The following is a 15750-nucleotide window of genomic DNA, read 5'->3' as shown; positions in this document are numbered from 1 at the left end:
TTAACCTTCCAACCGGTACATCTTTGGACTGTGGGAGGAAACCCATGCAGTCACGGGGAGAACAAACAAACTCCTTAAAGGCACCGGCAGGAAATTAGAACTAAATATTTGAAGTTTTGGTTTTCACAATATCATATAATAAAGCTGTTAGTGGAGCTGCTTCCTCACAAACCCAGTGAGCTGAGTTCAGTCCTGACCTCCGGTGCTGTCTATGTGGAGATCGCACGTTCTTCCTCTGAATTCTTCCTTAAATTCACCACTTGAAGGATCAAGCATCAACTTTATTCACGATATACATTAGGAATTTGCTGTGACATGCAACAAAAAGCAACATTCAACAATCAAAAAGAATAAAGCATTACACAAAAATAAACTGAGTGGTTAAAGTACAGATATGAACTAAAATGTGCATCATGTATTTAGAAAGTAAACAACATTATAAAAAGTGGTTTAAAGTGTTTACAGTGCAGTGACTGAGGTAACAGAGAGAGGGAGTGGGGTGAGTGGGGAGATTGCAACTGGTGTGGACCATTGGCACAACCCATAATTCATGGTCAAAAGTGCCTGAATGAATTTATGAAGTGGTACAATTTGATCCAGAAATTATTGCAATGGTGTTCCACTTGGGAAATAACTGAAAAGGTACCCGTGTGCATATGAATATTTAGGCCAGAATTTTTAAGTAGGTTACTGATTGACTTTGATATGCCCATAATAGCATTCCACAGTGAGCCACGCTGTTTTTAGGTTTACCAGGCGCCTCATATAACTTTATTTCTTTCAGTAACCCTGAATCTGAATATGAAGTGCTTGTCATAAATTCTTTTATTCCTTCTCCAAAATCCTTGAGGCTTATACAGTATTGTTCTTCTAATTTTGCTCTACCATTAAAATTTCAAGTCATTCTAAGATACTCCATCCAAAGAAACATTCATTCTTTTTCATCTGGTATTGGTGTTAGTATTTTTCTGCTGTTGGTATCATGATACAGTTCTGTGTTGTTTTGTATGTCATCCTGGTGGATCATGCCATACATACAGTACTACGCAAAAGTCTTAGGCACCCTAGCTATACTGTATATATGTGCCTAAGAATTTTGAGTAGTACTGTACTAATTTTATGTATTACACTGTACCGCTGCCACAAAAAAAACACATTTCATGACATATGTGAGTGATGATAAATCTGATTGTGATATGGGTCTGTATTGTGGACTGAGAGTGGGAAGCAGGCAGGGAGAGAGGAATCGTGGTTGGGAAGAGGGGAGGGAGAGCGGCACTCTGTAATGATCAATAAACCAATTGTTTGGATTTAAATGACCTTGCCCAGTGTCTCAGGGCCGGGTGTGTCCACCCTTGCCACTCCTTAATTCTCTGTAAACTGTCATAATGACTGGGCTGGTTAGATATTTGCATTAGCGAGCCGGTGTACAGACCTGCCTAATAACGTGACTGATCTTCTCAGAATAAAGTTACCGAACTTCTCAGCCAGCAAATTATAACCACACAAAGTTGAAAGTTATCACAGGTGTAGGTTGAGAGGAGTAACATGGTTTCTCCCTGATCCAGACACTGAGAAATATCACAACGGCTTCTTTTAGTTATTCACAGGTTCATATTCAGATTCAGACTCATTTATTTATCACACGTACATTGAAACAAACAAAGAAATGCACCTTTTGTGTTAAAGCATCCTAAAGATGTGCTTGGGACAGACACGAGTGTCACCACATATTCCAGTGCCAATGTAGTATGCCTACTATGTTTATAGAACAACACAAACAACAATAATAGCAGAACAACAGCAACAAAACAACAAAAGCAAAGCAAGCCCTGTTCTTCCTTCACATCCACCCATCCACGCACATACACAGTCTTCCCATCCTAGGAAAGGCTGTCTGCAGCCTCTGGCCCTCAACCTCCAGTGGAACTGCGGATTCGCCAACACTGGGCCTTCGACTTCTTCAGTAGATGCAGACTCACAAACCCTGGGTTCCTGTCATCGGGCCTTGACATCCAGACCTCTGATTGACCACAGATGATGACCAATAAGGACCCTGAATGAGGGCCACAAGCTCCAGGCCTCAAACTCATGACTCTCCTATAACTGGGACCATGAACCCCCGGCCTCGAACTCTGGTCTAGCTAACTCATGTAACCATGGAGATCACAGACCCTCATGCCCCCTGCCCGCATGGAACTCCAGTTCTGGAACTCATTGACCTGTGGGGTCATCAGCCTTCGTACTCGCTGGTCTCAGAGGTTCCGCTTCATACACCAATGTTTGAATTTTTTTTTTATATTGTGATCAGAACCCCAGTGAGGGATATTTTTTAATGCTCACTTGCTTAAACCACCACTCCTGCTGGGGCACAGGCCGCAGACAGCAGCACACAAAAGCACTCTGGTCTGGGCCAAAGGTTGATTGTTCCTGTGTCTTCTGCTTTCACCAGTCAAATTCATATGGCTTCCAGACAAAGATCCTTCCTCTCTCTGGGATGAGGACTTTGGAGCTTCAGTAACTCTGGGTTTTTACGAGATGGGGTTGCTAGCCACTCGTCCAACCCTCCTCCTTTCGCGGCCGGGCTTGGGACCAGCCATGGCAGAACTGAACTGCATTAATAGCTGTTTTTATTTGTTCTGGTAGACTTCTTAGATTGAGATAATGATCAGCATGAAGGGAAAGTACTGGATCTGCCTTTGAACAGATATCAGGACTGACAGATCTGGGACACAAAGCAGAATGCTCAGAATACCATTTCATATTCATCTTACGCACTTAAATCTCCCTGACCTGTTCATTACGCACCCATCTACATGAGCAAAAACCGAGCCACAGTCAAATTAAAATATGCAGCAAAGTCAGGGGGTGCGGAATACATTCTGCTTTGGTTTTTGATCCATGGTAATAATTATGACTCCTGTAACTATCTAATCAGCCAATTATTTTGCAACAATTCAATGCATAAAAGCATGCAGACATGGTCAAGAGGTTCAGTTGTTGTTCAGACTAAACATCTGAAGGGGGAAGAAATCTAAGTCACTATGACCATGAATGACTGTTGGTGCTAGACAAGTTGGGTTGAGTATCTCAGAAACCACTGATCTCCTGGGACGATAGATGCTAGAGCAGGGGTTTCCAAACTTTTTTTATGCCATGGACCCCTACTGTTAACCGAGAGGTCCATGGAGCCCAGGTTGGGAAGCCCTGCTTGAGAGTTTATAGAGAATGGTGTAGAAAAGCAAAGAAAAACCAAACATTCAGTGAGCAGCAGTCCTGTAGGTGAAAATTCCTTGTTAATGAGAGAGGTCAGAGAATGGCCAGACTGCTCAAGCTGACAGAAGGGCGACAGTAGTTCAAATAACCACACATTACAACAGTGGTGTGCAGAAGAGCATCTTCTGAACATGCAGAATGTCGAACCTTGAAGTTGATGGGCTACAGGCAGCAGAAGACCAGGAACATACACTCAGTGACCACTTTATTAGTTACAGGAGGTATCTAATAAAGTGGGTACTGAATGTATATTTTGCCAGCCTTGAAGTTCATTCCATCAAGTAACTTATTAATGTTCTCTCCATTTAATGTGATGGATTGAAAATCACTGAATGTGGACAGTTCTGGTTAGTACTTTTTTCATGCTGATACTCCACTACTAAAACTTTACCTTACAGTGAAAAACTTCTCTTTGTGTGAAATAACTTCTGTTTGTGTCCAGTGGGAAACTATTACCTATTTCTGTCTACCAACAAACATAAAGTTGAAGTTCAAGTTCATTGTCATTGAACTCTATACCTGTGTACTGCCAAACAAAGCAACGTTCCTCTAGGCCAAGGTGCACGCACACAACACATAAAGTAATAGTACCACAAATAAGTTTACAAATGATAATGTGCATGTATAACACAAGTTAAAAGGTAAACAGTATAATGCTGCTGGTGCTTCTTACGTGATGAGACCTGGGTGGTGGCAGTGAGTTCAGCATTCTCACAGCCTGGGGAAAAAGTTGTTTCCCAGCCTGACAGTCCTTGCCTTAATGCTACGGTATCTCCTGCCCGTCAGTAGGGGGTCAATCAGATTGTTGGATGGATGGGAGGGATTACTGACAATGCTACGGGCCCCGCTCCTGATAAATATCTCTGATGGGTGAAAAAGAGAACACAATGAGAAATCATTGACCCTCGATGTGAAATAATTTACGCAGTAATGTCAGTGGACAGGATTCAGTGCCAGGGAGTTAATGATTCCTGGGATGAAGGCGCACTTTTGTACTGATTTCACTGATAATCAGCACTGTGAAAAGTTTACACATTAACTAGTCAACAGTTTTTAACATCTCAGGTACTGAATCATCCTTTTCCTGTGTCTGAAGAAGTCATTGGCACTGGGGAGGTATACAAATGTGGTGTTGCAAAGCACACTGACACATTGTGATACTGATCTCCTCTCTTTCTCTCAAGTCTTGATAAAGGGTCTCAACCTGAAACGTTCAGCTGTCCATTTACATTTGCAGACAGAGTAGATGCGGAGAACACGTTTCCAACAATGGGGGAGTCTAGGACCAAAGGACTCAGCCTCAGAGTACCACAGACATCCCAGCTCTCCCGAAAGTTCTGGGAGTCTCCCGCATGTTGATAGCAGCTCCCTGACACACGGAAATTATATACAATATCCTGGAAATCGATTTTTTTGGAGAGGTGGGGTGGGGGAGAGGGAGAGTCCTGATTGGTCTCTCTTTGTGCTAAGTACATCTATCAGTTTTCTCTGTGGGAGGGCTTTACAGTCGACCTCAAAAATAATGACAGTGTTGCTCGCTGCACTGTTTGCAACAGTGACTTTTCTATTGCCCATGCTGGGTTAAAATGTAGAAGACATGTTGAGGTGAGTTTAACAGGCGTCATTTGTTCATTAGCATAGCTAACGTTATTTAAACTAGCTGGCTAGCTGTTAAGGAACTACTCTATTGATGTCCTACGTGATGAGGCCAAGCTCCCTGTGGAATTCATTGCCACAGATGAATGTAGAACCTAATGAAGGAGTGGCACGGTAGCATAGTGGTTAGCACGACATTTTACAATACAGATAACCTGAATTCAATTCCTTCAGCTGCCTGTAAGGAGTTAGTATGTTCTCTCCGTGACTGCATGAATTTCCTCCAGATGCTCCGGTTTCCTCCCACAGTCCAAAAACGTACGGGTTAGTAGTTTAATTGGTCATTGTAAATTGTCCTGAGATAAACCGAGGGTTAAATCGGGGGATTGCTGTGTGGCCTGGCTTGAAGAACTGGAAGAGCCTGTTTTGCCATATATTTCAATTTCTAAAAAAAAAATCATTGGGTATATTTTAAGATTTAAAATATTACATTGAATCATCGAAGCATGCAGTGATAATATATCGCTTACTTCGGCGACCAACGCAATCCAAGATGTGCTGGGGAGAGGAGGCAGCCTGCAAGTTTCACCATGCTCCCATTGCCAACATAGCATGCACACAATTTACCAACTGTAAGCCATACAGTTCATCTCTGGAATGTGGCAGGGAAACTGGAGCACCACGCAGTCACAGAGAGAATGTACAAGCTCCTTACAGGCAGAGGCGGAATTGAACCCCGGGTCGCTAGCACTGTAATAGCATTGCTCTAACCGCTACGCCTCCCCGCACCCCGCCCCAAGGATGTTTGCCTCACTTCCTTCAAGAGATGAGTGAAGAAAAGTTCATTTGTTGGCAGACCACAGAGAAGAATGATGATCATTCTGGCACATACTAAGTATTAAATATTTTTGATTTTCTGTTTTATTTTGCAGCCTACATCCAGTCAAATCATATCATGGGTTGGGGAGAGAAAGCAATTGAGCTTCGTAGTGTGAAAGATGGGCGGCTTGATGGAGTATTTATGCACAAAAAAGAACAGAAACTTAAGTTCCTGTGTGAAAGGAATGACAAGGTGAGTGACGAGAAACACATAGTATAAGGAATTAAATGTTTGTTTCTCTAGTTGATGAACTCTCTGGGACAGAGATTTCTGGTTTGTTAGTTTTATCACAAATGCCTAGTTAGTGGATGATCATAGAGTCATACACTCAGAGAGTACTACAGTACAGAAACTGGCCCTTTGGCCCGTCTCCTCCACGTTGGCTTGGTCTTCTGCCTAGTCCCTTCTACCTGTATGTGGACCACAGCCCTTCACATCCTTCTTGTCCTTGTACCTATCTAAACCTCTCTTAAATGTTACAATTGAGCCCGCATCTAACACTGCCATTGCCTGCTCATTCCACACTCACAGCACCCTCTGAGTGAAGAGGAACCCCTCAAGTTCCCCTTAAATCATTGGTTCCCAACCTGGAATCCACGGATCCCTTGACTAAAGGTAGGGGTCCATTGCATAAACAAGACTGGGAATCTTGAATATATCACTTTTCATCCAAAACTTGTGACTTCTAAATACTTAAGGGGGATCTGAAGGGGAGCCTCTTCACTCAGAGAGGGGTGTGAGTGTGCAATGAGCTGCCAGCCTCTGAGTGAATGAGGAAAAAGCCTGCATGTATTCAGCCTATCTAAACCCCTCGTTATACAGTAGACCTCCATAAGGTCTTCCCTCATTCTCCTGCACTCAGGGGAATAAGGTCCTAACTGATTCAACCTTTCCCTATAACTCTGGTCCTCAAGTCATGCCAACATCCTTGTAAGTTTTCGTTGCAGTCACTTAGGCTTATTGATATCTTTCCTGTAGGTAGGTGACCAGGTGACAGGTGGCATGGTAGCATGCCGATTGACGTAATGCTATTATAGCGCCAACAACCCAGGTAAAGAGTTTGTACATTTTCCCTGTGACTGTGTGGATTTCCTCCAGGTACTCTGGTTCCTTCCCACATTCCTAAAACACACGGGTTAGCAGGTTAATTGGTCATGTGGGTGTAATAGATGGCACAGGCTTGTTGGGCCAGAAAGTTACCGTGCTGAATCTCTAAATAAATAAAAATAAGAACTGCCAAGAATACTTGAAATTCAGCCTGACCAATGTTTTGTACACCATCACGAGCAGTGATTAGAGAATGACAGAGTTCACAAGAGGAGCTCAGTCTTTCAGACTTTCTCAAGTAATGTTTTCCTTTTTTATCAACCCATTCTGGTTTCTATCAGATGTCATTTTGGCTTGAAGAGTTCAAAATGGGAAAGCTGTGGGTTCAAATCCCATTCCAGGTCTATGCTGTCTTCTGGAGAAACAATCCCATCACCCCGATCCCCCCTCTCTTTATCTCCCTGCACACCTGCAGCTTATTCTCCCTCATGTCTGCCCATCAAATCCCTTTTTGATATTAACCTGTATTCAGGCAAATCTATAGTAGCCATAACTCACCAGAACATCCCTGGGCTGCAGGAGGAAAACAGATGCCCTGAAGGAAATGCACACAGTCAGGGAAAGAATGTACAAACTACACACATATAGCTCAAGAGAACAGAATTGAAACTGGGTCCTTGGGCTGTGAGGCAATGGGACTAGATATTACACCACTGGTCAGGCACTAAGTGCAATGTATTACAGTGGGAAAGGGCTGAAGTTCTATCCAGATACAATACTAAACTCTGGCCCACATACTTCTATTGAATGCTCATGATGTCCTGATTGAAAATTATCTTATCCTTTAGACCATAAGACATAGCAGCACAATAAGGACTCTCGTCCAGTTGAGTCCACTCCGCCATTCCATCACGGCTGATTTGTTGTACCTCTGAACACCATTCTCCTGCCTTCTCCCCATAACCTTTGACACCTTTGCTAATCAAGAATATATGAAACTCTGATTTAAGTATACCAATGACTAGACCTCCACAGCCACTTGAAGCAATGAATTCCACAGGTTCACACCACCTTGCTAAAGGAATTCCTTCTCACTTCTGTTCTAACTGGAAATCCCTCTATTTTGAGGCTGTGCACTTTGGTCCTAGACTTCCCCACTATAGAAAATATTATCTCCAACTCCACTCTATCTAGGCCTTCCAATATGTCTCGGCCTGAAACGTCGACTGCACCTCTTCTTAGAGGTGCTGCCTGGCCTGCTGCGTTCACCAGCAACTTTGATGTGTGTTGCTTGAATTTCCAGCATCTGCAGAATTCCTGTTGTTTGCTTTCAATATTCAACAGGTTTCGATGAGTTCTCCCCCTCATTCTTCTAAACTCCAGCGAATACATAACCCTAGCATTCTTGTGAACCTCCTCTGGGCCCTCTCTAATGCCAGCACAGCTTTTTTTAGATAAGGGACCCAAAATTGATCACAATATTCCAAGTGCAGTCTGACCAATTCCTCATAAAGCCTCAGCATCACATCTTTGTTCTTCTATTCTAGTCCTTTCGAAATGAATGCAAACATAGCATTTACCTTCCTTCCAATTGACTCAACCTGCAGGTTACCCTTTAAGGAATCCTTCACAAGGACTCACAAGTCCCTTTGCAGGCCTGATTTTTATAATTTTAACCCCGTTTAGAAAATAGTCTACGTCTTTATTCCTTCTACCAAAGTGCATGACCAAAGACTTCCCTATCCTATATTCCATCAGTCACTTCTTTGCCCATTCTCCCAATCCTCCTGCAGACTCCCTCAATGCTACCTGTCTCTCCACTTATCTTTCTATTGTCAGCAAACTTGGCCGCAAAGCCAATAATTCTGTCCTCCAAATCGTTGACGTATAACATGAAAAGAAGCAGTTCCAATACTGACCCCTGTGGAACACCGCTTCTCACTGGCAGCCAACGAAAATAGGCTTCCTTTAATCCCACTCAATCAATCAATTTTCTATCCATGTAGTATCTTTCCTGTAATATCATGAGCTCTTATTTTGTTTAGCAGCCTCATGTGTGGCACTTTGTCGAAGGCCTTTTCAAAATCCAAATAAACAACATCCACTGACTCCATCCTGTCTATGATCTCCTCAAAGAATCTCAAAGATTTGTCAGGCAAGATTTCCCCTGACTCTGGCTTACTTTAGCATGTGCCTCCAAGAACCCTGAAACCTCATCCTGTAGAATGGAATCTAGCATCTTCCCATAAGTCAGGCTAACTGGCCTATAATTTCCTTTCTTCTGCATCCCTCCTTTATTAAAGAATGGAATGGCATTTGCAATTTTCCGGAATTCTAGAACCCTTTCCAGAATCGAGTGATTCTTGAAAGATCATTAGTAATTATTTCTTCAGCTACCTTTTCTCAGAACCCTGGGGTGTAGTCCATCTGGGCCAGATGACTTATCTACCTTCAGGCCTTTCAGCTTCTCAAGTACCTTCTCCTTTGTAATAGCACTAAACTCACCTCTGACCCATGACACTCTCAAACTTCTGACATTCTGCTAGTGGCTCCCACACTGAATATTGATGGAAAAGACTTAATACCTTTGTCCACCATTTCTATCCCCCCTTTACTAACTCTCCAGCTTCATTTTCTAGTGACCCAATATCCACTCTCACCTCTCATGAGGTTCAAAAGAATGATTCCAGAATGAAAAAGTTAATGTATGAAGAGCATTTGATGGCTCTAAATCCGTACTTGCTGGAGTTTAGAATAATGGAGGGTGGGGATCTCATTGAAACCTATTGAATATTGAAAGGTCTGGATAGAGTGGATGTAGGGCAGATGTTTCCTATGGTGTGGAAATCTAGGACTAGAGGGCACAACCTCAAACTAGAGGGATGTCCATTTAGGACAGAAATGAGAGAGAATTCTTTTGCCAGAGATTAATGAATCTGTGGAATTAATTGCCACGGGTGGCTGTGTAGGCTAAGTCATTGGATATATTTAAGAGGGGGTTGATAGGTTCTTGAATAATCAGGGCATTAAAGAATACGGAGAGAAGTCAGGAGAATGGGGTTGAAAGGGGTAATAAATCAGCCATGATGGAATGGTGGAGCCAAACCAATGGGCCAAATGGCTTAATTCTGCTCTTTTGCCGTATGTTCTTTTACTCTCTATGTATCTGGAAAAACCTTCAGATAGCCTTTTTCATATTATTGGCTAGCTTACCTTCATATTTAATTTTTTTCTCTCGTGTTTATTTTAGTTGCATTTTGTTGGTTTTTAAAAGCTTCCCAATCCTCAAACCTCCCATGAATTTTTGCTGTATTGTATGCCCTCTTTTTGATTTTGTACTCACTTTGACTTCCCTTATCAGCCACAGTTGCCTCATCCTCCCTTTAAAATACTTCTTCATCTTTGGGATGTATCTATCCTGTGACTTCCAAATCTCCCCCCAGAAACGCCAGCCATTGCTGTTCTGCCATCATCCCTGCTAGCATCCCCTCCCGATCAACTTAGGCCAACTCCTGTCGCATGCCTCTGTAATTCCCTTCACTCTACTGGAATACTGATACATCTGACTTTAGCTTCTCCCTCTCAAACTGCTGGGCAAATTCTATCATATTATGATCATTACCTCCTAAGGGATCTCTTTTCCTTAAGCTCTCTAATCAAATCTAGTTCATTGCACAGCACCCAATCCAGAATTACCTATACCCTCGTGGGCTCAACCTTCATCTGTTCTGAAAAGCCATCTCGTGGGCATTCTACATATTCCCTCCTTTGGGATCCAGCACCAACCTGATTTTCCCAATCTACCTGCACATTGAAATTCCCCATGACTATCATAACGTTGCCCTTATTACATGCCGTTTCTATTTCCGGTGAAATTTATATCCCACATCTTGGCTACTGTTTGGGGCCTGAATTTAACTCCCTTCAGGGTCTCTTCACCATTGTAGCTTCTTAACTCTATCCACAAGGATTCTACATCTTGCAATCCTATGTCACCTCTTCCTAGGGATTTGATTTTATTGACTTTTTCATCAGAGTCACCCACCCCCTTCAGATGATTGAGTGTTCATATACTTTTATTTACATTTACCGTTGCATTTACGGCAATAATTTGAGAATGGCACCAGGTTCTATATTGATCTGAAAATACACTGTTAGAACAAGACTAAACAGAAGGATGGGGGGGGGGGGGGTCTCAATGAAACCTACTGAATATTCAAAGACCTAAATAGAGTGAGACGTGGAGAGGATGTTTCCAGTAGTTGAAGAATCTAGGACCAGAGGGCACAGTATCAGAACAGAAGGCCATCTCTTTAGAACAGAAATGAGGAGGAATTTCCTTAGCTAGAGGGTAGTGAATCTGTGGAATTCATTACCACAGACAACTGTGGAGACCAAACCATTAAAGTGGATATTTATAGATATTGAATTAGTTAGGGCGTTAAAGGTTATGGGGAGAAGGCAGGAGAATGGGGCTTAGGGTGAAGACATGTCAGCTGTGATCGAATGGTGGAACAGACCCAATTCTGCTCCTATGCTTTATGTTCTAAAAGTATTGGACACTGTGAAGTATTTGGGGTGTAAGCTTCAGACAGAAACTTTTTTGCTGGATTGGACATAAGTTTAAATTCACTGCAAAGGAGCCAGTGGGGTGCTGAAGAGAAATTTGTTTCTTACACAGTGAGTTACAATGTTCTTTCTGAAAGTATGATGGAAGAAGATTTCATCAAATTGAATGTGAATAATTTCTTGAAAATTAAAAAAAAATAATTGTGGGGCTGTAGGGGAAGGAGAAAGGAGTGGAATGAATGTCAGTGAGTTGCCTTAGGTAAGAGGGCTAATTGGGATCCTTATGGGATATATTTTATAGGATTGCTTTTACATTTATACCTATTGTGTGTTTTTTGTTTCATTATTGGGAGGGGTATGGAGGTGAGATGATAGATGATAGGACTAGGCAGGTTAATAGTTCAGCACGGACTAAATGGGCTGACAGGTTTGTTTCTGTGTGGTGTGTTCCTTGACTCTATTATATTCTTTATGCTTATGGCATGTTTTTTAAAAAGCTGCGTCAGACCCGCAGTTACAATCATTTCATTCTGCTTTACACTTGTGTGCTGTAGAGTGACTGAACCGTCTGTGCTGTGAGATCCTTTGGAGCACCATGAGGAAATTAAAGGCTTTAGATAAACGCCAGTATCTCTTTCAGAGACAAGATGTAATTAACAACAGCTTCTTTTGGTGTAGCCCCTATTATATGTTGGATACTCCAGTTTATCTATCCCGGTATGATATTTATGTGTACTTTAAGGGAAGGTTTGAGGGATATGACAGTTCAATTCACAGTCCCAGGAGGAGTAAATACAAATATAAAATTCAACAAGGTTGAACAGCTGGTTGAGCTGATGTAGGGGATTCTGACCTTAGGCGAATTTACACACTAGTGTTTTAATGCTTGTTATTTACGATCTCTATTAAAAATAGATTGGTGTCCTTACTGATCATTAACATCCTCCTGTTTTAATTCCCTTCTAGGTGTTCTTTGCCTCAGCCCCATCTGGTGGAAGCAGTCAGATTTATTTTATGACCCTTGGCCAGAACTCTCACTTGAACTGGTAGCCACTGGGAATACTGAGCACACGTTCTGTGTATGTTGGATTGCACTGAAGTGATCATTTCTATGTACTCACACCACACTGGCCCTCAACTAACCGTGCCAGCTACATCCATTACAACCAATGATACATCGTGGAATACAAGCCTGTCGTCTGTTCGACAATAACTAAAACTGGTTTCAGTAATTCTGCTGATTTTTTATATATATATATATAGTATCTATGTTATTGGAATAGGGCAGGTTGTTGTAGCAATCAGGGTTGTTAGTGCATTACTGTAATGTTAAAACAAAAAAGTAGCTCAGTGTACCAGTTGTGAGTAGATATATACAATCAGTGGTCACTTTGTTAGGTACAGGGTGGAACCCAGTGTGGTCTTCTGCTGCTGTGATCCACTCACTTCAAGGTTCAACGCGTTGTGTGTTCCGAGATGCGCTCTGCACACCACTGTTGTAACGCGTGGTTATTTGAGTTACTGACACCTTCCTGTCAGCTTGAAACAGGTCATTCTCCTCTGACCTCACTCATTAGCGAGGCATTTTTTGCCTACAGAACTGCTACCCACTGGATGCTTTTGTTTTTTGCAACCTTCTCTGGTGTGAGTGAAAATCCCAGGAAATTAGCAGTTTCTGAGATACTCAAACCACCCTATCTGTCACCAACAATCAGTCACTTAGATCACATTTCTTCCACATTGTGATGTTTGGCATGCACTTCATGAACAAGTCTGCATGCTTTTATGCATCGAGTTTCTGCCACATGATTGACTGATTAGGTATTTGCATTAACGAACAGGTGTACAAGTGTACCAAATAAAGTGGCCACTGACTGTATAGTATCTATGTTTTTGAAAAAGAGGGGAGGGGTTGTTGTAGCAATCAGATAGCATATTACTGTAATGTTAAACAAAAAGATAGCTTGACGTGCCACTGAGAGCAGACAGATTTGTGCACAATCCTTTTGTACAATAACGTCTTTGTGGTTTACCCCACCCCGCCCTGAGCTAGTGATTGAGCAGTTCACCCCAGTATTTTGTATATTCAGTATAAATGGGTTTTATGAAGGTAGTGCTAATGTTAAGACAATTAATGTACTGTAACTCATGTGGAAGTAATTCTCTAGCCTTGCACCTTTCTCAAAATGGCTTTCTGCCACTTTTGATATTCAGAGAAGTGTGATTGCCTGACTTTAGATGATTTTTAAACAGAATCATTCATTGGTTAATCATTTCTAGGCACTCAATATGTTAGTCTCGTGAAGATAAGTTGAGTGAGCTGGGCTTTTTGCTTCCGAGCAATGGAAGATGAGAGGGGACTTGATAGAGGTGTTTGCAGTGATAAGAGGTATAGATTGAATGAATCCCCAGAGACTTTTCCCAGGGCAGAAATGGCCAATATGAGAGGGTATAATGTTACTGAGATCTGAGGAATGTGTAGAGGGGGATATCAGGGATAGACCTTTTTTCTTACACAGAGAGTGGGGTGGTTGTGTGGAATGTGCTGCCAAGGTGGTGAAAGAGGCAGATGCATTAAGGATATTTAAAGGACTCTTAGAAAGGAACATTGATGATAGACTAATGGAGGGCAATATGGGAAGGAACTGGTCATAGAATAGATTAAAAAGTCAGCACAACATTGAGGGCTGAAGGACCTGTACTTTGCTGTAATGTCCTATGCTCTCTGGTTCTAGACTTTGGATACAAAACAGATGTAAGGAAAGAGGCGATTATTCAGAAACTTGATCTGGTTGCACTAGGGAATGAGATTGCTCCTAATCTGCTCCGTAAATCCATTTTCCTGCCCTCACACCATCTGTCTTTCTTCCCTGACAAAACTCATTGCATTGCCCCTGACAATGGGACAAGAGGTTCCTATGCTCTACCTTTCAATGAAAACAGCTCTTCCTAATTTTACTGAAGAACGCTGATGGAAAATAGGTCATTCATTTCCTTTCCAAACTTGCTTATGTTCCTCTGTATTGATTCATGGTGAATGATTATCACTGACAAGATTATTTCCCTGAAAGATCATTGTCATCTGACTGTACATATATACAGACGAAACAATGTTCCTCCAGACTATGGTGCACCCACAAGACATCTGTCCTATACAGCACCTAAAACAAAATATCATCACAAATAAGTTAAAGAAATGTAATTCAAAACGCATGTTGTGCGCAGCACAAGTAAACAGCTTGCTGTTTTGGTGATGAGACCTCTGTGGTGGCAGCAAATTTATTAGTCTCACAGTCTGAGGGAAGAAGCTGTTATCCTGTCTGCAAGTCCTAGTCCTGATGCTCCTGTACCTCCTTTCTAACGGTAGTGGTTCAAAGAGATTGTGGGATGGGTGGTAGGGATCCTCAACAATGCTTCTGGCCCTTTGTATATACCACATCGGTAAATGTCACAAATAGGGGGAAGGAGACCCCACTTATACAATCATCTGTAGGGTCTTGCAGTCTGATGCCCCTCACTGTTCACCCTGCACTGCAAATACTTTCTCTGTGAACTGCCAAATTATTCCCTCAATGTTTCAGCCTGGGTTTTATTCAGATTCTGACTTAAATCTATTTATTACATGTTCATGCTAGGATACAGTGAAGTGCTTTGTTTGCATTAATTACCAATACACCTAAGGGTGTGCTGGGGGCAGCCCACAGCTCTTGCCATGTTTGGTGTCAACAGTCGTGACAAAGCTCAGCACAACAAACAACAGAACAACAACATCTAAAAAAAACCTTTCTTCCCTCTACCAGAGATGAACCACTGGACATTAATGTTAACGCAGCCAATTAAGCTCTATAGTAAGGAACGGGGTAACTACTTTCCCTGAAAGGGTTTCAGTATTTAATCACAAAAAAAGAGAAAATCTGCAGAAGCTGTAAATCCAAACAACACACACAAAATGCTGGAGGAACTCAGCAGGCCCAGCAGCATCTTTGGAAATGAGTACAGTCAACATTTCGGGCCAAAACCCTTCATCTGAACAGTCCCGATGAAACGTCTCAACCTCAAACGTTGACTATACTCTTTTCCATAGATGCTGCCTGGCTTGCTGAATTCCTCCAGCATTTTGTGTGTGTTGTTTGTAAGTATTTAATCTCCAATTTTCATGGCATTTTCTTAGGTCCAATTTAGAGTGAAATTCTGTGTATATTCTCCCAAGCAAATTATTTAAATAAGACTGCATTAAAATAAGACTGGATGATAAAGGCTTGGTCCAAAGGTGATGAAGACATTTGAAATTGACTACTGAATCCCTTTGCAAAACCAGGAGAGGCATTCGTGTCATCTGGAGCCAATCAAAGCTTAGTTCCTCATCTTGTAGCAACTGTCCC

General features: G+C 42.0%; 1 protein-coding gene across 1 annotated transcript in view; it reads left to right on the top strand.

The window, feature by feature from the left end:
• LOC140204360 (mitogen-activated protein kinase kinase kinase kinase 4) overlaps positions 1–15750 on the top strand; it is a 356637-nt gene that overhangs the window by 331468 nt on the left and 9419 nt on the right. The window contains exons 29-30 of the mRNA XM_072271038.1: positions 5805–5944; positions 12335–15750. The exon at positions 12335–15750 is cut by the window's right edge and continues 9419 nt beyond it. Of these exons, the coding sequence (XP_072127139.1) occupies positions 5805–5944; positions 12335–12418 (224 nt within the window). The 3' untranslated portion in view covers positions 12419–15750. The remainder of the gene's footprint in view (positions 1–5804; positions 5945–12334) is intronic.

Source organism: Mobula birostris, chromosome 10 (assembly GCF_030028105.1).
Source record: "Mobula birostris isolate sMobBir1 chromosome 10, sMobBir1.hap1, whole genome shotgun sequence".
Lineage (NCBI taxonomy): Eukaryota > Metazoa > Chordata > Chondrichthyes > Myliobatiformes > Myliobatidae > Mobula > Mobula birostris.
This window is presented reverse-complemented; position numbering and strand designations above follow the sequence as displayed.